Raw genomic sequence first — 26,784 nt, 5'->3', positions numbered from 1 at the left:
AGAATTCCTCTTGTAAAGAAGGGTTTACCTCAACTGCTAGCTATGCCTTTTCTAGTTATATAAGATCATATTTATTTGGAATCCACCAATAAATTGTTATTAGTTAGAATTACATAACATTTTAATTTTGTTAGCTCTACATAGGTTTAGTAAACATAATTTACATATAAATGTATATAATAAGTATACATACAGATGAACACATATATCTGCTATAAACATGTAAGAAAGTTGACATCTATAATTTAACATACTCAGTATTTCATTTCTAATTTTCATAAAGATTAATATAAATATACATATTAGATTTTAACATATCTTATATCTAGCCTATTCATACTTATCTAGATAGAATATAATGATCTAATATGTTTAATATCTAAATAATAGTTTAACTTTGTGATAATATTTTTCACTGATTATAATAGAATTCTTAAAATGCAGAGTGAATGATTCTATTCATTTTAATGGGTGACTATTCTAAACTCAATTCTATTCATTTCCATTATTTCAAAGGGTATTTACTAAAAAAGGACCCAGACTCTTTAGAAAATTATCTGATTAAGTGTATAGACACTAACATTGAAATTCTGTATTCTATAAAAATACTGCCATTGACTTGCTTTGTTTTGTTTCAGTTTATTGGCTTATATGATGAAGGTTAATGCTGTTTAGCTAGTTGCTTATTTTTCAAGATCTCGATCAGTTGATAAAGCATTTTATGGAGATATGAATCTATAAAGTTTTTTGAAAACATCAACATAATAGAGACCAAGACACTTCTTTACACTTTTGTATTACCTAGACAGGCCTGAGGCAAACAGGAAGAATTGGAAAAGCTATCAAATCAATGTTCATACTGTGCCTGAACTGTAGATAAATGATAACTATTTTTAGCAACAGAAATATGGCACCTTTGATGAGCACTTCCTTTAGAAATACATGTTCTTCAGGTTCACACTGAATTTCACAGAAAACAGAACAATTTAGAAAACCCTGTGACACAAGGCAATTGGGTAACGTGTAAATTGGCTATTTTCTTTTGAAATCAGTATGCACTTTGGCTCTCCTATGGCCCCTATAATGAAAATCTTCCTGAATCTCTACAGAAAATCTAAACTGGAATAAGAGAGAAAAGAATGTCAGCCACATACAATTGGACATGTTAAAGTACTCTAACAATCCAAATATGTGTTGTGGAATAATAGGTTATGGTTAAATTCTTTTTTCAGAAATATTCCACATCAATGATATGTTTAAAATTATTTTAATATTATATATATATATATATATATATATATATATATATATAAAATAAGAAAAAAATCTTTTAGTCTTATTGCCTTACTGAATAACCACATTTTTATGTATTTGGTAACTCTGACTCAGAAGTTTCTCTTTAAACCTCTTTCATCTACACTTTTCCTCACTGTCTCCATATTTCCTGTAGATTTCACTCATTTACTCCCTCACTTAATATTTCTCTTACCTACCAGCTAGTGCCTATAGATTTTTCTATGCTCACAGGTCTCTCCAATTTTTCTCTTACTTTATACTCATGGTGAGTCAGGCTATATCTTGAGGCATATATGTTCCCTTTTTAAAAATATGTTTATGAATGCAGATATAAGCATGACTCTTTTTCTACCTGCATTAACAGGATCTGTGTACTGAACAAAATAAGCCTTTTGATCTAGTTTTATATTAAATAAAAGTATTTATTTAAAGTACATGCTTGATGAATAACTTAGGCAAGAAAAAGGCAAATACAATATGATCTCACTTACATGTGGAATCTAAAAAAATAAACAATGACAACAACAATATAAATCCAAACTCGCCTAAAAAGAGATCAGATCTGTAGTTATCAAAACAGTGGGGGTCGGGGGGATGGTGGAGAATTGAAGGAAGGTAATCAAAAGGTACAAACTTATAGTTATAAGAGCAATAAGTACTAGATATGTAATATACAATAATGATGAGTATACATAACACTGTTGTATTATATACAGGAAAGTTCTTAAGAGAATAGGTCCTAATAATCATCACAAGGAATTTTTTTCTCTTTTGCTTTTTTAACTGTATCTGTATGAGAAATGGATGACAACTAATATAACTGCAGGAATCATTCCCAGTATATATGTCACACCATTGCACTGGACACTTTAAATTTATATACTAATATATACCAGTTATATATCTCAATAAAATATGAAAAAATAATAACAAAGTACCTACTTGAAATCCAAATGTATTGTTCTGAGATCCATGACGTGGCACGCCTGGGTTGTCACATGACGTACGGGTGGGTTCTAAAATAAAGAAAATATTCTTTTTCTTAAAACAAAGTGTAATATTCCTTTAAAACATATAGGTTTATTCAAATGTATATTTATCCTATATAAAATAATTTTAAGAGATCTAGGGTTTCATGAAAGGGTCCTGGTAATAATAAACAAAAAAAAACCTAATAAATATCTCCATGAACAGAAACTTAAATTCAGGTATACAGCAGTTTACACAAATTATGCAATCCATGAGCTTTGAACCCTTCTAATATATAACCTAGATAGCATATTGAAAAGCAGAGACATTATTTTGCCAACAAAAGTCTGTCTAGACAAGGCTATGGTTTTTCCAGTGGTCATGTATGGATGTGAGAGTTAGACTGTGAAGAAAGCTGAGCGCCGAAGAATTGATGCTTTTGAACTGTGGTGTTGGAGAAGACTCTTGAGAGTCCCTTGGACTGCAAGGAGATCCAACCAGTCCATTCTAAAGGAGATCAGCCCTGGGTGTTCTTTGGAAGGTATGATGCTAAAGCTGAAACTCCAGTACTTTGGCCACCTCATGCGAAGAGTTGACTCATTGAAAAAGACTCTGATGCTGGGAGGGATTGGGGGCAGGAGGAGAAGGGGACGACAGAGGATGAGATGGTTGGATGGCATCATGACTCGATGGACGTGAGTCTGAGTGAACTCCGGGAGTTGGTGATGGACAGGGATGCCTGGCATGCTGCGATTCTTGGAGTCGCAAAGAGTTGGACACGACTGAGCAACTGAACTGAACTGAAGGCAATAGTCCATTTAAGAAATAATTTATTTTCTAGAAACAAGACTTAGGTATTTGCATTTTCACTGATGCCTATAAGAGGGTCAAACATAAAAACGGTAGCGCTGATAGCCTCTGAGTTGGCTAGCTTGTATGACAGAATTTTTCATAAGTTTACTCAATGTGCAATTTAATTTTAGGAGAAAAAGGAACCCTCAATACAGTATTGGTGTGACTATAAATTGGTACAGCTGCTGTTGAAAAGAGTATGAATGTTTCTCAAAAAACTAAGAATAATACTACCCTCTGACTCAGCAATTTCAGTCCTGGGTATATACACCCTACAAACTAAAGCACTAATTTGAAAAGATGTTCATAGCAACATTATTTAAAATTGCCAAGATATGGAAGTGACCAACAGATGAATGGATAAATAAGATGTGATATACATACATATGAATGCAAATTTGCCATTTGTAGCAATATGGATGGAGTTGGAGGGTATCATGCTGAGCGAAATGATACCACTTATATGTGGATTCTAAAAAAAAAGGTAAATATAACAAAAAAGAAGCAAACTCACAGATGTAGAAGACAATCTAGCGGTTACCAGTGGAAAGAGGGAAGGAGGGAGAGGCAAAAGAGGTGTAGGGAATTAAGAGGTGCAAACCATTATGCATAAAATAAAGTAAGTGGATACACTGCACAATATGGGAAATAGAGCTAATATTTTATAATTGCACATGAGTATAACCTTTAAAAATTGTGATTCACTATACTAAACACCTGTAACATATAATTTTGTACCTCAACTATATTTGAATGAAAAAAAATAAGACAATAAAAACACACAAAAACCTAGGATTAGAGCAATGTACTTAGAACCATTTGAAATCAATATACCTTTGTAATATTTTTGAAGCAAGTTTAATTTCATTTGAGTATGCTTTAATAACTGCAAAGAGTCGGATACGACTGAGCAACTTAACTGAACTGATACAAATAGTGCTTCATGATATTAATATGGAAGCTTTCCACTTTTTTTTTTTTAAACCGGTAAACAGGAAAACTATTTCAAAAGTACCAAAGTAATAAATGTTTAATAATATTAATTTTCAATGCCTTACAATGGCTTCTATATTTTACATTTTTGTTTTTCATATTTGCTGCTGCTGCTGCTGCTAAGTCGCTTCAGTAGTGTCCGACTCTGTGTGACCCGACCCCATAGACGCCAGCCCACCAGGCTCCCCCGTCCCTCGGATTCTCCAGGCAAGAACATTGGAGTGGGTTGCCATTTCCTTCTCTAATGCATGAAAGTGAAAAGTGAAAGTGAAGTCATGTCCGACTGTTAGAGACTCCATGGACTGCAGCCCACCAGGCTCCTCCATCCACGGGATTTTCTAGGCAAGAGTACTGGAGTAGGGTGCCATTGCCTTCTCCGTTTTCACATTTAGCCAACTATAATTTATAGGATAAAGTAAATCATTAAATGTCATTACTAGCTATTAATTGCAAAATTACTGAGCACTGTCTTATCTTTCATTAATATTACCTATGCAGTGAGGTGATGAACCACTCCAAGTGCCATCTGCTTGACATATTCTGGTGCTAGATCCCACTAATATGAAAGGAGAATTGCAGCTGAATGAAACCTCTGACTGGTATATAAAGCTTTTGCCTTCTCTTTTTCCTTGGGCAGGTATACCAGGGTCACCACAAAATTTTGCTGTAAGTGAAAAGAGAGACAATTGTACAATGATTTAAATTCATCAGAGTTAACAGTTTAGAAAAGTAATAAAAATAATTGGAATACTGCACTAAAGTGACATGGAATCCATGTTAATCTATCCCAATGAAAATACTTTTAGCTTTTGTCTACATGAATAAATGCTTAATATTCAACTCAGCATAATATTATTTTTTTAAGAAAATTTTTCCACCTAGTAGACCAGCATAACAGTTATAGGTTTTTTTTTTAAATTTGATATTGACCAAAATCAAACCACATATTTGTACATGTAGGATACAAAATTGGAGTGTATTCTTGAAAAGGATACGATTCACAAATAGCTCTATCAGAAACAAACAACCCATAATAGCCTAGGATGTACCTTGCAGATTGCTCTATATTTTGCAATGTATATAAAAGATGCAGGTACTTGTTTCATAGATATGTGCTCTGTTGAACACCTGTGTCATGTATCCTAGTATCCTGCTGTCTCCCTCTTCAAAATATAGTGCATGTGTAGTGGTAGTGGTGGGTGGGTGCGATGGGTCTGAGTGTTTTTTAAAGAGAAAAGAAGGTCAGTCATTAGAATCCAAATTCATGCAAAAACAATCTCAACATTCTGCAGCCATTGAAGAGAGAAACTTGACAGCAGTTCTAAGCAAATAGATTAGATGACTCCATTCAACACATATTTTTAAAGTACTAAAAACAGACACTATTCTTAGTAACTTTAGGTGCTTGCACTGATTGATAAACAGACTAAGGTTCCTGCACTTGTGAAGTTTATGCTTTTGTGAAGAAAGCAAAGAGCAAACATAATAAATAAGTAAAAATGATAGTATGTGGGAAGATAACAAGCTCCATGAGGAAAAACAGTGTGGGAGAAGGAGATCAGGACTGTACTGTGGATGTGACAGATGGTGAAGAGTAGCAGCAGACTTTAATAAGGTAGCTAGGCTGTCTCTCACTGAGAAAAGTTTTGGAGGGGAAAAAAAAAATTTACTCCGTTTATATCTCAAGACAGAACATTACAGAGAGAGGAAACAGCATTGCCAGAGCCCTGTGCTGGGTCAAATCTAGCATGCTAGAGGAAGAACAAGGACATTGAGGCTGGAGCAGAAGTGTAGTACAGGATGAGATCAGATGACTTCAGAGCCAATAGATATCCAGGCAAGGCACATATAGCATATTTTGAATTTTAAAATTGTAGTAAAAAATAAATAACATGTAATTTATGATTTTAGCTGTGTTTAAATAAATTTCATTTCTATCAGTTATTTTGTAATTATTTTATAACCTACTTCTGAAGTGTTTCTCATTCATATTTCTGCTGAGTCATTCAACAACAAAAAAAGGAGGAGAAATGTAACCACATAAACTTCTCAATCTTTCTCTCGCATCCCCCATATCATTCCATCTATTTTCTATCTTTATATTTTCATGTACTAAACCAAATAACTATCGGTGTTTGGCTAGAAACTTAAGACACAGGGTTTACTTTCAAAAGGCTTCAGTTTACATTGATACAAACTTTAGGATAAAAAGTCATAGCTTGAACAGAAATAAAGAGAAAAGATTTTCCTCTTCATTAAATACCTAAAATGATTGAATGTGACTCTTCAATGGATAGGAGAATTGTCTCTTAAGTCAACCTTCTCTGAATTGGAATTCATACTCTGCCATTTACTAGTAATAGACCTTGAAGCCACTCAGTCCTGTCCAGCTCTTTGTGACCACATGGACTGTAGCCTGCTTGGTTCCTCTGCCCACGGTATTCTCCAAGCAAGAATACTGGAGTGGGTTGCCATTCTTTTCTCCAGGGGATCTTTCTGAAGCAAGGGTCAAACCTGGGTTTCCTGCATTGGTAGGCAGATTCTTTATAGTCTGAGCTACCTGGAAAGCCAACTTTAGGTAGTGCAGTAATATCAAATCTTGTTTTAATTACATAAATGTCTATCTTATTTATCCCATTCTAAATAATCACACAAAGAGTTTTTTATTTTTTTTATTTGTGGTAAAATCTTCTTAAAAAATTTTTTTTAACCTCATTGAAATGATATATAGGCCTTTTTTATTTTTCTCCACATTTTTGGTTGCTATTCTTAATTGCTCTTATTAGCATCTGTAAGGCCCATTGAGAAGGCCTCAAGGAAGCTTTGAAACCGTTTTCTAGTTCAAAAATGTTCTTAGGTTACTTTGACTTTGTTTAATAGGAACCAACAAAACAGTTATTTACAGTGAGAGTCCTTCATATTTAATATTTTGTTAATTTCTCTAATTTTAAAAGGATCCATCATTTATATAAAGAAACACACACAATAGAACAACCTAGGAAGATACATAATAGAAAAACCTAGGAAGATCAGATAGGATGTTTACGTCAAAGACTTTAGGCCACGAAATAGAGCAGCTGGTCCGTAAGTGGCAGAGTTACCCAGTGTCTGTACAATTTGATCTGTTTCTCTGAACTCAGGTGTCATTATCTATTAAAATGTCATAACTAAACATACCTACCCAAGAGTTCTGCTATGTGTATGTAAAGTAACTGGGTCAAGGTCAGCCTTATTATATCTGGATATCTATTACAATTTAAATGTCTATGGTATTTTATTAGTATTTGTGTTTTAATAGATCCCAAAATAAAACATTATGTTGAGAAACTTAAGATTTTTTCACTCACACCAAACAAAGTTTACCATAAACTCAGTTCTGTAATATTCTCTTGTGTCTACCTATTCTGAAGTAACTATTGAATAGTTACTAATATATAGTATAGTCTCACTTAGAACCCATTGGTCTATTCTTAGATGATTGTTAGCATGAATCAGAATTTCAAGGGTCAATTTGTGTGACATCAACCTTGAGGCTTGGAACACACTATTCTAGTAAATCATGTTACCTAGAAAGAGCTTGTTTAGATGTTGCATAAATTTCAGTCTAATAGATCACAACTGCTGAAGTACACTCGTTTTATCTCTCATGCTAAATAAAACTGGTTAGCATACTCTCTGCAGCAAATGTGATACGAATGATCTGATGGGCCAGCAAATGGGGTATTCCCTGCCTAGTATTTGCAATCACTTAATAGAAAGCTCTTCAAATAAACTATCCTGTTTACGATTTTAAATGTAGTTTATTTTTTCCAATTTTCAGTTACAGGTAGAGCTCTTATATTTCATTTTAAGATATCTTTTTTTACTGCAAGTTCATTTAGGTAGTCTTATAATCTTTAAAACTTTTATATTTAATTCTCTAATGAATTTGACATTGATTTGTTATTTAGTGTAAGATAAAGACTGTGTGAGTGTGTGTGTGTGTGTGTGTGTGTGTATATGAACTACCTTATTGCATTAACTGAAATGTCCATTCTTCCCCCTGATTTGTTCCATAATACATTAAGTATCGATACATGGTTTATACTCTCTATTCTCTAACACTGGTTTACTGTCTATGCCAGCACCAATGCTGCAATATTTTAATTACCATAGCCTTCTAAGTTTAATATCTGCCAAGTATTATACTACATACTAGGGTACAAATGTGAAAGAAACAAGAATATTTGCCTTCGAGGAACACAAACCTGAGTAGAGGACATCACCCAAAAAACAAGATAAGTAAAATGTATAGTGTATTTTGCACAAAAAGCAGTTTGGTCTAAAATTTAGTCAGAACAGAAGGAATATAATGGTTGCATTACATAAGAAATAGCTACACTAGTAAATACTATTTTTAACTGAATTTTAATTATGCATGGGAAAGAGCTTAGCAATCTCATTTTTGTTCTAGCAAAATCTGCAAAAAAAAAATACATAACAGTTCTAATCTCAGTAAAGTAGCTCTAAGAGAGTGAAAGTAGAAAAATATAATTTTTAGTATGGAAATTATACTTACGTAAGCATTGTGGTACTTCCCCACTCCAGGTACCATTCCCTACACAGGTCAAAACGGCAGGGAAGGACAGTTCATAGCCTGGAGAACAGATGTAGCTAATACTAAAGCCCCAGTCAAAATTTGTTCCTTCCAACCTTCCATTAGAGATCTGGGGAGGAGTTGGGCAGGTAACAGCTGCAATTACATTAAAAACGATTAGACACAGCTGTTGAAATATCCTGGTGTTAACAGAAATAAATATCATTAGAAGAAGCATATGTGCTAATTTAACCTTTTGGAGGACAATATGGTGTGACATGTTTTATTCTCCTGGTAGTATTCCTGAAACATCCCTGGAATTAATTCCTCTAGGATGAGACTACTTCTTGGCAACATAATGGCTACTGGTTCTCAGAGATTCTCTTACAAAATAACAAGCTTCCTGACATTGAAAGAAAGGAAAAAGAGGGTGACCTCCTATCCAGTATACTGCAACTGATAAATGATTAGTTTTATATAAAATTATTTCCAGCAACCTTTAGACAGACTGAAGAGCTGTGTTTGGCTATATATAGAGTCACACTGTAGCAAGGAACCTGGAAGTAAATCTGTGACATTTTTGAAACACAGACCATGTATGTCATTAAAATATCTAAATTAGTTCTATTAACCACTTAGATTCATATGCTAAATCTTATTGTAAGGTTCTAAATCCATTATAAAATTTTTAATCATTCATTTTTAAAATTAAGATGTCCTTGAGAAAAGATAGGTTGGATAAGGAGATAAGAGTTGAAAGGAAAAAGAGGGCCACCAATTATAAAATCTAAAAATGAAGAATGATTTTATTTTGATGACTAGCAACATATATAAATAATTTTTAGTTGTATAATAGTGTCATTAACAGAATAATGTATGAAATAATATGTAAAATATAAAATGTCTGTTTATATATTTTCATATACTAACTGTATATTTATCATGATCTGATTAGGAAATTGTATAATCAAAAAAAGAAGATATGCATTGGAATTAATGTTAGATTATGTCAGGGAGACATTAAACTGACAATTCACAGGTATTTAGAGATGTACCTTATTGAGAAATCTCAATGATTACAAATCAGTATTATTGTAAAACAATACATATTGTCTGAGACTGAATGTATAGTATTTTGCAAGCAATCAAATAATTGGTAAAAAACTTATGGAAAGAGTTTCAGTGGAAAACTAATAGCATAAAGTAGTAAACCTATACCGGTATTAACTAAAATATTACTGCTAGATCACATTCTTTAAAGAAATAGTTTTACCTTTTAAGAACAAGTAGAGTTCTATAATTCAGGCTGATTGTTTTCAAATTATAGAAGGTTTTTCTCCCATTCTTGAATAACTGACCCAGGTGAAAAACCAAATTAAAGTTCTATTTCATTACAGCTATATTCTCTATTAAATACTCATTGATCCACATAAATGATGATGGTGATTATGTATCACAGAACATGATATATTTTTTTTGGCAGTGCCATGTTGGCATGTGGGGTCTTAGTTCCCTGATTAGGGACAGAACCTATGCCTCTGCATTGGAAGAGCAGAATCTTAACCAGCAGACTGCCAGGGAAGTCCCAGAACATAATTTTGCTGTATTACAGTTCATTGTCATTACTTAGAATGAGATACAACATTTCTGTCAAAAAATTTTAAAATCTTATATGTTATTATCTATATGGTTTAAAAGTAAAGACTGAAGCACTCAATTTTGGTACCAGAAAAAAAGATGAAATGATACAAAAAACACTATTTAAATTTATTTTAAATATGCATATTAATACAGAAAATATATAGTGATTATCACTAATAAATATTGACAAAATCATTATCTTACCTCTACAAGTTGGCATGACTCCACTCCATGTGCCATTAGTGGTACAAGTCCTGATTCTTGAACCATTGAATTCCATTGTATAGCCTGGCTGGCACATGTAAGAAACATTCTGTCCAACCACATAATCATCTCCATATCTCAGTCCATTGGCTGGTATACCTGGGTCTCCACAACTGATTACTATTAATATGGATTGGAAAAGCAGATGGTTAATGTGACATGTTTTTAATGGAGAGGAATAGTAAGCATATGGCATAATTAACATAAAAGTAGGTAAAATCAGTTATTATGTTCATTTTAAGATAAAACATAAGCATATTTAAACCACACACTATCAATTCCTAATTAGGACCATTTACTTATTACAGATTCTATACATATGGTCCAGAAATGTTCATTTAGACTCTTAAAATGTTAATATGCTAATATATTGTAGGAAACGCTGATGTGATGACCTCTTTTAATCTGAATTAAATAATCATGGAGAAGCCATGCTATCAGATCAAGATTTCTAACAGAATATTTTAAATTTATACTCCTATGTTTGGTTACTAAAATCTCTAAATTATGAGGCTTGCTGGACTGAGACCTTATTTTCTGCACAGTATCACTCAACTGGATATTACAATAGTTTTTAATTAAATGAAGTCAGGTACAAAAATAATAATTTTATTGAATAAGTGAAAGAATGAATAAACTATAAAATGTGAATTTATCACATACTGGGTGAGATACACAATTTGTAAGCACAATGAAAAAATGAAAATGTCAGTTAGGGATAGAGAAATCAATTTCCCATTTCCACCATCTCATCGTCATCCCAAGTGATAGAACAACCCCAAGGAAATTGCAACATCCACTCTGGAACACGCCTGCTTCCTGAATTAGGAGTTAGTAAGAGGCCTATGTCAAATGCTTGCTATATCTTCCTTGTTACTGCCAGTCTAGGAAAGGGTAAACCATTGCCCTGCTCTGCTCTAAGACTCCATGAATACATACAACTTCAACTAGCCCCACTCATACCTGCACCCAGACCCCCATAAAAGGATGGAGAACAAGGTACAATGTGAGCATCCCTCTGGTGATACATGATGGACAGGCTGGGCACAGGGTATCAGTGGCTCAGAGTAGGGGTGGGAGTGGGAAGGGCAGGCAAGGGCACCAGGTGGTAGGAAGCTAAAGGCCTATAACATAACCTAGGAAGACAGAGAGGCAGGGAGGCAAATTGCACATGAGCAGAGCAGTGGCTCAGTGGTAAAGAATTTGCTTGCTAAGCAGGAGACATGGGTTTGATTCCTGGGTTAGGAAGATCCCCTGGAGAGGGAAATGGCAACCCACTGCAATATTCTTGCCTGGAGAATCCCCTGGACAGAGGATCCTGATCAGCTAAGTCCAGGAGGTCGTAAGGATCAGACACAAATTAGCAATTAAACAATAACAACAAAATCTCCAAACCCTTAGCACATGCTCCATTGTCCCAGTGGACTTCAATTATAAAACACAAATTCAAAGATTAAACTATTAAGAATTTGAGACAACGATCATTGAGTATTAAACCTCAACCACAGGAAACTTTAGAGGATGAAGTTCTGTCAATAATGCTGGTCCATAAATATTGCTCAAATTACATTTAAAATTTCTCATTTATGATGGTTTTTCCAGTAGTCATGTATGGATGTGAGAGTTGGACCATGAAGAGCTGAGTACCAAAGAATTGATGCTTTTGAACTGTGGCGTTGGAGAAGACTCTTGAGAGTCCCTTGGACTGCAAGGAGATCCAACCAGTCCATCCTAAAGGAGATCAGTCCTGAGTGTTCACTGAAGCTGAAACTCTAATACTTCGTTCACCTGACGCAAAGAACTGACTCATTTGAAAACACCCTGATGTTGGAAAAGATTGAAGGCAAGAGGAGAAGGGGACAACAGAGGATGACATTATTGGATGGCATCACTGACTCAATGGACGTGAGTCTGAGTAAAAGCTGGTGATGGACAGGGAGGCCTGGCATGCTGTAGTCCACGGTGTTGCAAAGAGTCCGACATGACTGAGCGACTGAATTGAACTGATGATGCCATACAAGAACTTTCAGAAAGATGGTGACAGCATAAGAAATTTAAGCATATTTAAGTCTAAATATGGCATTTACAAACAAAGTTTGTATGTGTGTGTTCATTTATGAACAAAGCTTAATAGAGATTACATATATATATATATATATATATATAAGCTTCCCTTATAGCTCAGTTGATAAAGAATCTGCCTGCAATGCAGGAGACCTGGGTTCGATTCCTGGGTCGGGAAGATCCCCCAGAGAAGAAAATGACAATGAACTCCAGTATTCTTGCCTGGAGAATCCCATGGACAGAGGCACCTGGCAGGCTACAGTCCATTGGGTCACAAGAGTTGAACACAAATTAGCGACTAAACCACCAAACCACCATAAGCTATAAAAGCACTTGCTGTTTTGAAAACCATTATTTGAGCACACTTGGCTAAATGCATTGTTGTGGCTAAGAGAAAAAGGAAAACATAAGGTAACACACTTCCTTTTCTGGAGACAAAATCAAGTAGCAAATCAGCCTTTCAGTATTTTTTTTTTTTTTGCCTTTAAATCACTTTTTTTTTTCATAAAAGGACAAATAATTTTACCAGGTAAATCTAGGTTATATTGTTTTATTTTCATTTTTAATAATTTCTAGTATTTTGGATGTCAAAGGTTAAAGACCAAAAATAGATTAAGACAAAGAAGACCTTAATGGCAATTAAATTCTACTGAGTTTTATTAACTTACCATTAAAAATTATGAATGCCAAGGTTTGTTTCATATTAACCTAATCTGTTGAGCCAGGAAGTTTTAGGACCATGAATGATGATATTTAAATTACAGAACAATATTGACAACACTCCATTTGATAATCCTCAGAACCCCCAAGTGTTTCCTGAAATCACACTCATTGATGTTTCCATCTGACTCCTAATAAGAGCTCTGTGTATAGAATGACTTTTGTTCTTTTCATTATTGATGAGGAAAGTATTTTTTTAATTGTAAAACTGAGTTGGATAGAAAATCAAATCCTGCTTATTTACCAAAATGTGTCAATTCTTTTTGCAGCTTTAAAATGTGTAATTTATAAAAAAGTTTGACTTCAATTTCTTTTCTTTTCTTTTCTTTTTTTATATTCTATATATTATAAGTTATCTTATATCCTTAATCTAGATTTAAAATTAAGAAGAAGAAAAATTAAAGCGAATACCAACAGATTATTATTGTTTCCTGGGCAGTACTTTAGAGAGTGAATTAGAATTCTGGCAAGAAAGAACAGCTAACCCAATCGTAAGGCACATGAGCTGTGTGAGATGTAGCCACCGAAAGAGACGACAGAGGGTTTACTTCACAGAGGCACTGAGAAAGAGTTCTGCATATCTTGGCAGCATCATGAATGGAATGCCTGATAACAACAGCTTCAGAAGGATTTGTCTGGTGGCTTCATAATGAAGCAAAGGCCAGTCAAAGGGGCAGTTTCCAACAGCAACAATCTTTGTAAATAGCACCTGCTCCACAAGTCAGTTCATTCACCATCAGCTTATTTTCAGCAACAAAAAGAGGCTTTCTGGTTTTTTTTTTTTTAAGGGAAAACCTTAGGATAGTGGCTCTTTAGGACTATACCCTAAAATTCAGAGACATTAGTGCACAGCAAGAGGTTGCTGTGATTTAATGCAGGAGAGTCTCTTGTAAGGTCACTAGAATTCTTTATGCACACAGCATGAGTGTACGCATGTGCACTCATCCACACACTCACACCCCAATAAACCCCATGGAGACAGTAATTTTGTCTATTTCCTTTAGAATTATCTAAGCCTAGTCTAGTGTATGACTTATAAGAGATTAAATAAATACTTGTTTGAAAAGTAAATGAGTGAATGAATATGTAAGGAATGATTAACTCAGATTCTCAAAAATACATAAACTGAAAGGTTTGAAATTGGTTTTGTGGGAACTTTTCTCATTAGTTTCTATTGTGTAATTGATGCCCATTTGATATTATTTATGATACATCTAAGTATAAACCTCTACAGCCAATATAAAACATAACTGTGGTAGTTCTAGTCAATCTATGCCACTTCAAACCTACTTTCTCTTTTAGCTTCTTAAATGAGCATTATAAATCTGCATTTTTAAATAGAATATCAATATAACACAGATTATTTTTTACCCAGTATCTAATGAACATATTTGCATGGTAACACATATAGAAAGATCCATGTGACTTGTTTTTAATGACATGACATTCCCTTGCACGGATATACATGCACCATGATTCGTGTAATCAAACCCATGTGACAGCTGAGCTGTCCCACCAATTTCCCACTGGCCACAAAGCAGCAATGGATATGTTTATTCGGGCATTATAACACATGTGCTTTGCTGGGTTTCAAATCCACAACAGAGTTCTCCTCTAGCACAGTATCTCAGTAAGGTAAGTTTTCTTGATATTAACTTTGGCACTATTGACATTCCAAACCAACCACTTTTGGCTGCTTTTTATGCATCAGGAATGTTTAACATTGATCTCTACTTGCTAGATACGAATAGCACATGCCACTCACACTCACTAGCACTACTGCCAAATGTCCTCCAGGAAGCAAAATCACCCCTAAGTGAGAGCACTGCACTGAAGGTTAGATCTCTTCTGGAGACAAATACTCTCTTCCAACAACACAAGAGACAGCTCTACACAAGGACATCACCAGATGGTCAATATGAAATCAGACTGATTATATTCTTTGCAGCCTAAGATGGAGAAGCTCTATACGGTCAACAAAAACAAGAATGGGAGCTGACTATGGCTCAGATCATGAACTCCTTATTGCAAAATTCTGACTTAAATTAAAGAAAGTAGAGAAAACCACTAGACCGTTCAGGTAAAAAGTCCTAAGAGCCAAGGCATGCTGGCATAAGCCTTTTTGAAGGATGTTGCCATTATGGCCATTATCCTTACCATAGTTTGGCCTCAGGACAAAATACAGGGAGGAAACAAAGTCTCACCCGTCAACAGAAAATTGTATTAAAGATTTACTAAGCATGGTGCCCCAGAGAAGGCAATGGCAGCCCACTCCAGTACTCTTGCCTGGAAAATCCCACAGACGGAGGAGCGTGGTAGGCTGTAGTCCATGGAGTCACAAAGAGTCGGACACTTACTGAGCAACTTCATTTTCACTTTTCACTTTCATGCATTGGAGAAAAAAATGACAACCCACTCCAGTGTTCTTGCCTGGAGAATCCCAGGGATGGGGGAGCCTGGTGGGCTGCCATTTGTGGGGTCGCACAGAGTCGGACATGACTGAAGTGACTTAGCAGCAAGCATGATGCCAGCACAGCCAGCCCCTCACAGCAGGAAGCATCCACAAGCCTCTTACCCATCAGAGGACAGACAGAATGAAATCACAATCACAGAAAACTAACCAAACTGATCACAAATCATAGCTTTGTCTAACTCAATGAAATTAAGAGCCATGCCATGTAGGGCCATCCAAGATGGACGAGTCATGGGGGAGAGTTCCGAAAAACAGTGGTCCACTGGAGAAGGAAATGGCAAACCACTTCAGTATTCTTGCCTTGAGAACCCCATGAACAGTATAAAAAGGCAAGAGATATGACACCGAAAGATGATCTCCCCAGGTTGGTAAGTGCCAAGTATGCTACTGGAGAAGAGTGGAGAAATAACTCCAAAAAGAATGAAGAGATGGAGCCAAAGTGAAAACAATGCCCAGTTGTGGATGTAACTGGTGATGGAGGTACAGTCCAAAGCTGTAAAGAACAATATTGCATAGGAACCTGGGCTGTTAGGTCCATGAATCAAAATAAATTGGAAGTGGTCAAACGGGAGATGGCAATAGTGAACAATGACATTTTAGGATACAGTGAACTAAAATGGACCAGAATGTGCGAATTTAATTCAGATGAGTATTAAATCTACTATAATGGCAAGAATCCCTTAGAAGAAATGGAGTAGCCCTCCTAGTAAAACAGTTCGAAATGCAGTACTTGTGTGCCATCTCAAAAAAGACAGAATGATCTCTGTTCCAAGGCAAACCATTCAGTATCACAGTAATCCAAGTCTATGCTCCAACCGCTAGTAACAAAGAAGCTGAAGCTGAACAGTTCTGATATGACATAAAAGACCTTATAGAATGAACATCAAAAAAAGATGTCCTTTTCATCAGAGGGGACAGGAATGCAAATTTCAGTTCAGTTCAGTAGGTCAGTCATGTCTAACTCTTTGAGAACCCCATGGACTACAGCATGCCAAGCCTCCCTGTCTATCACCACCTCCCAGAGTTTACTGAAATTCATGTCCATTGAATCAGTTATGCCATCCAACCAACTCATCCTCAGTCATTCCCAGCATCAGGGTCTTTTCAAATGAGTCAGTTCTTCGCATCAGGTGGCAAAAGTATTGGAGTTTCAGCTTCAACATCAGTCACTCCAATGAATATTCAGGACTGATTTCATTTTGGATGGACTGGTTGGATCTCCTTGTAGTCCAAGAGACTCTCAAGAGTCTTCTCCAACAACACAGTTCAAAAGCATCAGTTCTTCTCCCTCAGCTTTCTTCATAGTCCAACTCTCACATCAATACATGACTACTGGAAAAACCATAGCCTTGACTAGATAGACGTTTGTTGGCAAAGAAATGTCTCTGCTTTTGAATATGCTGTCTAGGTTGGTCATAACTTTCCTTCCAAAGAACAAGCATCTTTTAATTTCATGGCTGCAGTCAATATCTAAAGTGATTTTCAGTTCACTTCAGTTGCTCAGTCATGTCCGACTCTTTGCAACCCCATGAATCACAGCACCCCAGGCCTCCCTACTATCACCAACTCCCGGAGTTCATTCAAACTCACGTCCATCGAGTCGGTGATGCCATCCAGCCATCTAATCCTCTGTCATTACCTTTTCCTCCTGCCCCCAATCCCTCCCAGAATCAGAATCTTTTCCAATGAGTCAACACTTCACATGAGGTGGCCAAAGTACTGGAGTTTCAACTTTAGCATCAGTCCTTCCAAAGAACACCCAGGGCTGATCTCCTTTAGAATGGACTGGTTGGATCTCCTTGCAGTCCAAGGGACTCTCAAGAGTCTTCTCCAACACCACAGTTCAAAAGCATCAATTCTTTGGTGTTCAGCTTTCTTCACAGTCCAACTCTCACATCCATACATGACCACTGGAAAAACCAGAGCCTGCACTAGACAGACCTATGTTGGCAAAGGAATGTCTCTGCTTTTCAATATGCTATCTAGGTTGGTCATAATTTCCTTCCAAGGAGCAAGTGTCTTTTAATTTCATGGCTGCAGTCACCATCTGCAGTGATTTTGGAGCCCAGAAAAAATAAAGTCTGACACTGTTTCCACTATTTCCCCATCCATTTCTCATGAAGAGATGGGACCAGATGTCATGATCTTCGTTTTCTGAATGTTGAGCTTTAAGCCAACATTTTCACTCTCCTCTTTCACTTTCATCAAGAGGCTTTTTAGTTCCTCTTCACTTTCTGCCACAAGGGTGGTGTCATCTGCATATCTGAGGTTATTGAGATTTCTCCTGGCAATCTTGATTCCAACTTGTGTTTTTCCAGCGCAGTGTTTCTCATGATGTACTCTGCATATAAGTTAAATAGGCAAGGTAACAGTATACAGCCTTGACGTTCTCCTTTTCCTATTTGGAACCAGTCTGTTGTTCCATGTCCAGTTCGAACTGTTGCCTCCTGACCTGCATATAGGTTTCTCAAAAGGCAGGTCAGGTGGTCTGGTATTCCCATCTCTTTAAGAACTTTCCACAGTTTATTGTGATCTACAGAGGCAAAGGCTTTGGAATAGTCAATAAAACAGAAATAGATCTTTTTCTGGAACTCTCTTGCTTTCTCGATGATCCAGCGGATGTTGGCAATTTGATCTCTGGTTCCTCTGCCTTTTCTAAAACCAGCTTGAACATCTGGAATTTCACAGTTCACATATTGGTAAAGCCTGGCTTGGAGAATTTTGAGCATTACTTTACCAGCATGTGAGATGAGTGCAATTGTGCAGTAGTTTGAGCATTCTTTGGCATTGCCTTTCTTCCGGATCGGAATGAAAACTGACCTTTTCCAATCCTGGGGCCACTGCTGAATTTTCCAAATTTGCTGGCATATTGAGTGCAGTACTTTCATAGAATCATCTTTCAGGATTTGAAATAGCTCAACTGGAATTCCATCACCTCCACTAGCTTTGTTTGTAGTGATGCTTCATAAGGTCCACTTGACTTCACATTCCAGGATGTCTGGCTCTAAGTGAGTGATCACACCATCATGGTTATCTGGGTCTTGAAGATCTTTTTTGTACAGTTCTTCTGTGTGTTGTTGCCACCTCTTCTTAATATCTTCTGCTTCTGTTAGTTTCATACCATTTCTGTCCTTTATCGAGCCCATCTTTGCATGAAATGTTCCCTTGGTATCTCTAATTTTCTTGCAGAGATTTCTAGTCTTTCCCATTCTGTTTTTTTCCCTCTGTTTCTTTGCACTGATCACTGAGGAAGACTTTGTTATCTCTCCTTGCTATTCTTTGGAACTCTGCATTCAAATGGGTATATCTTTCCTTTTCTCCTTTGCTTTTGGCTTCTCTTCTTTTCACCGCTATTTGTAAGGCCTCCTCAGACAGCCATTTTGCTTTTTTGCATTGTAGGAAAAGTAGGAAGTTAAGAGATACTTGGAGTAACAGGCAAGTTTGGCTTTGGAATACAAAATGAAGCAGTGCAAAGGCTAAGAGTTTTGCCAAGAGAATGCACTGGTCACAGCATACACTCACTTCCAAAAACACAAATGCTAACTAATGGTAAACACTGAATGAAATATTTTTATTTATGCATAAAAATAATAACAATTTGAATGAAAAGGATAAAAAAAAGTTTTGTTTTGCTTAGGTGGGTTTTCCAAAAATCCGAATCAGGAATGTGGTTTAGAAATTTAATCCAATACTTTATTTTTTTTTCATACCTAGTTTTATTCAATTAATATTTATATCCTTATATATAGATACTATAACAAATGCCCACAAAAGACAATTACATTAAATCAAAACTTATGAAAAATATATTTTATTTGAACTTACAGTTTCCTTTATTTCTAAGAAATTAAAAAATTCATTCAATGGGAAATTTTCTCCTTTATGTGGTAGAAATAATTGCTCAGTGGTGAGCTCTGTCAGTAGTTGTTGTTCAGTCACAAATTCATGCCTGACTTTGTGACTCAATGGAATGTAGCACACCAGGATTCCCTGTCCTTCACTATCTCCCAGAGTTTGCTCAAACTCATGTACACTGAGGTGGTGATGCCATCCATTTCCTCCTCTGTCACCCCCTTCTTCTGTCCTCAGTCTTTCCAGCATCATGGTCTTTTCCACCAAGTCAGCTCTTTGCATCAGGTGGCCAAGTATTGGAGCTTCAGTTTCAGCATCAGGCCTTACAGGGAATACTCAGATTGATTTCCTTTAGGATTGACTGGTATGATCTCCTTGCTGTCCGAGGGACTCTCAGGAGTCTTCTGTAGCACCACATTCAGATGCATCAATTCTTCAGCACTCAGCCATCTTTATGGTCCAACTCTCATATATGTACATGATTACTGTAAAACTAAAGCTTTGTCTAGATGGACCTTTGTCGGCAAAGCAATATCCCAGTTTTTTTTAATAAACTATCTATGTTTATCATAGGTTGTTTCCCAAGAAGGAAATGTCTTTTACTTTTGTGGCTGCAGCCAAAATCCACAGTGATTTTGTAGCCCAAGTATACAAAATCTGTTACCATTTCCACATTTTCCCCATCTATTTACCGTGAAGTATTTGGACTGATGCCATGATTTTAGTTTATTGAATGTTGAGTTTTAAATCAGCTTTTTCACTCTCCTCTTTCACCCTCATCAAGAGGCTCTTTAGTTCCGTTCCTCTTTGCTTTCTGCAATTAGAGTGGTATTATCTGCATATCTGAGGTTGTTGTTATTTCTCCCAGAATCTTGATTCCAGCATGTGAGTCATCCAGCCCAGCATTTCACATGATGTACTCAGCATATAATTTAAATAAGTTGGGTGACAATTTGCAGCCTTGATGTACTCCTTTCCAAATATGGAACCAGTCAGTTGTTCCATATCCAGTTCTAACTGTTGCTTCTTCTTGTTTTTTTTTTTTTTTTAGTTTTTTATTTTTTAAATTTTAAAATCTTTAATTCTTACATGCGTTCCCAAACATGAACCCCCCTCCCACCTCCCTCCCCATAACACCTCTGTGGGTCATCCCCATGCACCAGCCCCAAGCGCAACCAGGTTTCTCAGAACAGAGGTAAGGTGGTCAGATATTCCTATCACTTTAAAAATTTTCCACAATTTGTTAACATTCACACAGGCAAAGTTAGTAGTTGGTAAATCAATTAAATGATTTGGTGCCTCAGTTTCCTGACCTATGCATGTGAGTCTATGCCACAATCTCTTCCAGCTCTAAAGTTACACTATTCTATCAACCATATGTTTAAATCAACTTCCATTGCAAATTAACAAGACTGTGAAACTCTGGTTCTAAGCAATGGATCACTGTGTATTAACATTTTCAGTATCTTAAATTCTCTAATTATAAAAGTTTAATCTGTTTTACTTTTCACTGAAACTTCTGTGTTCTTTTTGGAAGGATAATTTTAGTTCTGCCTTTGGTTTGGGTTGCTACTAGATTTTAGCAGTTTTTTAGAGATTTGAAGAAGTAAATCAACAATTAAAATTCTCAGTTTTCAGTTTAACAGTAATATATCATTTAAAACCGAATGCTTGAAATGCCTTACTGAACATAATACTTCTCCTTAAAGGACTTACACAAAAAAGAAGTTTATATTTTGATATGTTATTTCCTGCCAGCCTGTCTTGGTTGAGTGTCTTTAACTTGGTTAAAAATTTCCTAAGGAAAACATAGACGATTCAGTAAAAAATTTAATGCAATATCAGTCTTAAGAATTAGGATGTGTTTATTTGTTTATCTTAACTAAAATTGGCAAACACTTTAGATAAACACTTAGGTATTTACCCATGAATAAGTGAAACTGTTATTCAACATGAAAAAATTTGTTACTCAGCAGATTTCCTTTATTCTGAATGTATTCATTATTTTATTCTTTTTCATAACTGTATACTGAAAACACTTTCCCTGATGACTCAGCAGGTGGGTAAAGAATTTGCCTGCAACGCAGGAGATACAGGAGACTCGGGTTCCATTTCTGGGTTGGGATGATCCCCTGGAGGAGGACTTGGCAACCCACTGCAGTATTCCTGCCTGGAGAATTCCTTGGACAGAAAAGCCTGGCAGGCTACAGTCCAAAGAGTCACAAAGAATCAGACATGACTGAGTGACTAACACTTGCATATACCATAATCATGTGCCAAGTTATGTATAAAATTACAAGCCCTTTCTATGAGTATTTTAAGATGAAGTGGAATGGTAAGTCATATGTACTAATAGCTAGCAAAAAAAGCTCATATGAGATATATGAGTCAGTCAATAACTATTTACTAAATTTACATATCATGGGCTAGAGGGTCAATGAGATAAAACAACCCTGATTCCTATTGCTCTTTGAAGTTTATTGTTTAGAGATACAAGTAATTGCCATAGAAGAGTTAAACAGCATAGAGCGAGATCAGTTTTAGCCAAAGGGATATGAGGAAGAAGTGCCCTAGAAGGGTTTTTCCCGAATGTGCCATTTGAGCTAATATTTCAAGGACACTGGGTAAGAGTTTTAAAGGCTCAGGTAAGGTGGTAGAGTATGAAAACAACAAAGCCTATTTGTCCAGGGGATCTTCCAGGCCCAGGGATTGAATTTATGTCAGGTGCATTGCAGGCAGATTCTTTACCATCTGAGACACCAGGGAAGCCCTATAGTATGAAAAGAGTAAAGTGTATTTTTTAATTGTTAAATTGTTCACTTTTACAAAAATGAAACATTTTCAAAGAAAGTGGGAGACCTTCTTTCCTTCAAGATGGAAAAACAAGGAAGTTGTTTTAAAACAACTCCTCAACCCTACTCCCCCTCAAAAAAAAAAAAAAAAAAAAAACCAGCTTTCATCAGGCAGCAAAGCACAGTAAACCTCGAGTAACAGGAAACAAATGAGATGAGTCCTATGACGGTCTCATCTTACTACCCAAAGATATTTTTTCAGCGGGCACAGGAAGAAGGACCCCATGCAAAGCCAAGTGGATTTCCTGAATTTTAAAGATGGATTGGACAGAAAAGGACAAAGTAGAATTTTATGAGATGGAGTACAAGAGAGGACACGCATTCACAGAGATCTTTGGAGACCTAGGAGAAAACCTGATTAAGCCAAGACCAAACTGTCCAAAGGGAAATAAAGAACTACTCCTAAAGATGAGATATAACAGTATCTGGTACTGACACAAGGCCAGGAATATTACTTATTACTGACTCAAATCAATAACTGGAAAATATTTTGCTACTGCAGATTTGGCTGATTGTTCTAATAGTGCTTATTTCAATGAGCTCTGAGCCGTAGTTTGTCCTCCCCTTTCAAGAGACAAAATAATCACACAGTATCTCAACAGCCTTGCCATCACACACAATTTTCAAGCAAGATATTAACTATTAATACAACCAACTTTCTCCAGAATCACAAATATGGACATGGCATTACTTTGGTGACATCCTCCTATAAATAGATTGTTTTCAGTCATTTATTCAGGAAGTACAAATACTCACAAATGAGTTAAAGAAAAAAAAAAGTGGCAGGGGATGGATCATTGACCCACACACAGTACAAGGTATATCTTATATATTTCTGGAAATTACTAGATCAGCCAAGAGTGGATCCATTATTGACACCATCAAGAACTATTGACCTTCTCAGCATCAACATCTTTTTGAATCCTGGAAGCAGTATGCTCCTCATTTACAAATTTTAATTATGCCCATTTATTTTGATATTCACAAACTATTTTTAATGAAGGCCTCTATTTCAAAAGTATAATCTGTTCAAATTTCAATACACAAGAAACTCCATTAGTGTCCTGAGACCTACTTCATTCAAAGACTTTGGCAACTTCTCACAACTCCTTGAGTGAGTCTCTGAACAGACATAAAACAGCTCTTCTTTCAAAAATGTCATGATTTATATGATGATGCTGCAGTTCCTCTTAATTAATATAAGCAACCATGATTTTCCAATGGATAGATTATTGTTTGTTAGGTAAATTCTATTTTTTTCCATAGGTAAGCATTAATTTATATATAGGAATTTTAAGTACATTAAACAATCCATCAAGTGGGTAATTTCTTCATGATGCTGAATCACTAGAATGCCATAAGTTTTTTACATCTGAAGAGGGCAAATCTGCCACTAAGACTTCCCTAAACAGTGCCGCTGCTGCTGTTGCTGCTACTGCTGCTGCTGCTAAGTCGTTTCAGTTGTGTCCGACTCTGTGCCACCCCATAGACGGCAGCCCACCAGGCTCCCCTGTCCCTTGGATTCTCAAGGACACTGGAGTGGGTTGCCATTTCCTTCTCCAATGCATGAAAGTGAAAAGTCAAAGTGAAGTCACTCAGTTGTGTCCAACTCTTAGTGACCCCACGGACTGCAGCCTACCAGGCTCCTCTGTCCATGGGATTTTCCAGGCAAGAGTACTGGAGTGGGGTGCCATTGCCTTCTCCCTAAACATGCAAGAATCCATAAATAATCAGTTCGCTTTTTAAAAAGCCAAGTTAAGAATCAATGTGCATGAGATTGGCAAAATAAAATTTCATTCTATTTTTAGTCTTGAATGTTATATATTTAGTCTTGATTATAGGGGATAATTCATCTCTATTTTTAATATACTGTAAGATTATACTTAATAACATTGATTTTCTGCAATCCCTCTTTTCTCTACCTATATAATACCTTGGAAGCTGAATCTTAAACTCACTAGTATACACGCGACCATAACACTACTATCATTTTTAGGGGAAAGTGAAAGAGCGGCTCAGTCATGTCTGACTCTGTGACCCTATGGACTAGAGCCCACTAGGCTCCTCTGTCTATGGAATTCTTCAGGCAAGAATACTGGAGTGGGTTGTCACTCCCTTCTCCTTGGGATCTTCCCAACCCAGGGATTGAACCCAGGTCTCCGACATTGCAGGCAGATTCCTTATGGTCTGAACCACCTATAAATATTCAAATTCTTGCTTGGTTTGATTAATTATAATACAAAACACAGACATACATGTTTATACAACTACTTTTCATATGTCTAGAGATATTTCAAAATATTGAAAAGAAGCTTACTTGTACAGTTAGGCAAAGTTCCCGACCACGTTCCATTGGCTGTGCACTGCCTAACTGAAGGTCCAGAAAGAATATATCCCTCCACGCAGGAATAAATGACTGAACTAGAAAATGTTGTGCCATCAATCCGAAAGACTTTTCCATTGGCTGTTGTCCCAGGGTTACCACACTGTACAGCTATAAAACAAAATGGTCAAGAGTATATATAAAAATAGTGCATTCAGGAATCCTCTCACAAACAGTTAAGGAATAAATGACTGTTTCAAATTGTCCAAAGAAGCTATAAAAATCCTCTAAGCATTGAAGTCTGTTTTATGAGGAGTTAAAATTCAAGATGAATTTATATTTATTTTATTAGTTTACTTACTGGGATACAAATCATAGAATAGCTATTTTTTTATGATTTTTGTTAGTCATTTTGGTAAAAACTTTGCACATAATTACTTGAGTATTGCTTTTGGGTAATACAAAATCTTTCAAAGAAGGATTTTAAGAGTCTCTGCCTAAAAAGCTACTCATGTAAAACTGGAAGATATGTAATGAGAAGCAACAAAGATTTACTACATTTATATTTGTTAGAAAACATATAAAATATACACTTAGATATTATAAGCATCATATTTGTTTTTATATAACTGGTTTGCATTAAAACTATATAATCTCTATTTCTGGACCAAAGTCTACAAAAATAAACTGAATAAAACAAAGTAGGAATGACTTTCATTAAGATTTCAATACATCCTCAATAGAGTCACAAACATAAATGCCTTATATGATTATTCCTTATTATGTTTAACCACTTGCCATCAATGGCATAAGTGAATTTTTTATATATTAAAAAAGAAGCCTATGTCAGTCGCAATATCTAATTTTGTTTCAGTATAAGAAAACTTCCTAAGACTTTACAAATTTTAAGGCTATTTGTATGAATATGAAGTATAATTATACATTTTAAAGGAAGTCACTCAGTCATGTCCGACTCTTTGCGACCCCATGGACTGTAGCCCACCAGGATCCTCCACCCATGGAATTTTTTAGGCAAGAGCATTGGAGTGGGTTGCCATTTCCTTCTTCAGGGGATCTTCCCAACCCAGGGATCGAACCAGGGTCTCCTGCATTTTGGGCAGACCCTTTACCATCTGAGCCATCAGGAAACCCCAACATCTTAAATACTTAATTTTGTCTGTCATTTGTAGTGGTGCTATAGGTTTGTGGGTAGACAGGAAACAAACAGTTTGCAAATAATAATTAGGGCATCTTTCATAAAGGTTAGTAATGGGATACTTTTCCATTCTGTGTGTTTTCAGGATCTTCTAACCAATCTCCTGCTGATAAACATGAAATTCAATTTAGATTCTCTAACATTTTGGGTTATAATATACTCTAGCTTATATATACAACTATGTACATTGATCCTATTTTTAAGATAAATTTCTAAAAGTGGAATTTCTGGATAATTTTAAGTTCTGAAAAATACTTTTAAGTATATACAGAGTTATCCAAATTATTAGAACACTATATCAGTTCAGTACAGTCGCTCAATTGTGTCCAACTCTTTGCGACCCCATGAATCGCAGCACATCAGGCCTCCCTGTCCATCACCATCTCCCAGAGTTCACTCAGACTCACGTCCATCGAGTCGGTGATGCCATCCAGCCATCTCATCCTCGGTAGTCCCCTTCTCCTCCTGCCCCCAATCCCTCCCAGCATCAGAGTCCTTTCCAATGAGTCAACTCTTCGCATGAGGTGGCCAAAGTACTGGAGCTTCAGCTTTAGCATCATTCCTTCCAAAGAAATCCCAGGGTTGATCTCCTTCAGAATGGACTGGTTGGATCTCCTTGCAGTCCAAGGGACTCTCAAGAGTCTTCTCCAACACCACAGTTCAAAAGCATCAATTCTTCGGTGCTCTGCCTTC

General features: G+C 36.2%; 1 protein-coding gene across 2 annotated transcripts in view; it reads right to left on the bottom strand.

The window, feature by feature from the left end:
- The window catches only part of CSMD3 (CUB and Sushi multiple domains 3), a 1,383,361-nt gene that overhangs the window by 33,267 nt on the left and 1,323,310 nt on the right, over nucleotides 1–26,784 (bottom strand). For both annotated transcript variants that reach the window (XM_069601113.1, XM_069601114.1), the window contains 5 exons: nucleotides 24,870–25,046; nucleotides 10,532–10,711; nucleotides 8,669–8,842; nucleotides 4,601–4,774; nucleotides 2,239–2,312 (listed from right to left, as the gene is read on the bottom strand). In XM_069601113.1, coding sequence (XP_069457214.1) covers nucleotides 2,239–2,312; nucleotides 4,601–4,774; nucleotides 8,669–8,842; nucleotides 10,532–10,711; nucleotides 24,870–25,046 — 779 coding nt within the window. The remainder of the gene's footprint in view (nucleotides 1–2,238; nucleotides 2,313–4,600; nucleotides 4,775–8,668; nucleotides 8,843–10,531; nucleotides 10,712–24,869; nucleotides 25,047–26,784) is intronic.

This window comes from Ovis canadensis, chromosome 9 (assembly GCF_042477335.2).
Source record: "Ovis canadensis isolate MfBH-ARS-UI-01 breed Bighorn chromosome 9, ARS-UI_OviCan_v2, whole genome shotgun sequence".
Classification (NCBI taxonomy): Eukaryota; Metazoa; Chordata; class Mammalia; order Artiodactyla; family Bovidae; genus Ovis; species Ovis canadensis.
Note: the sequence above shows the minus strand (reverse complement) of the source record. Positions and strands in the feature narration are given on the sequence as shown.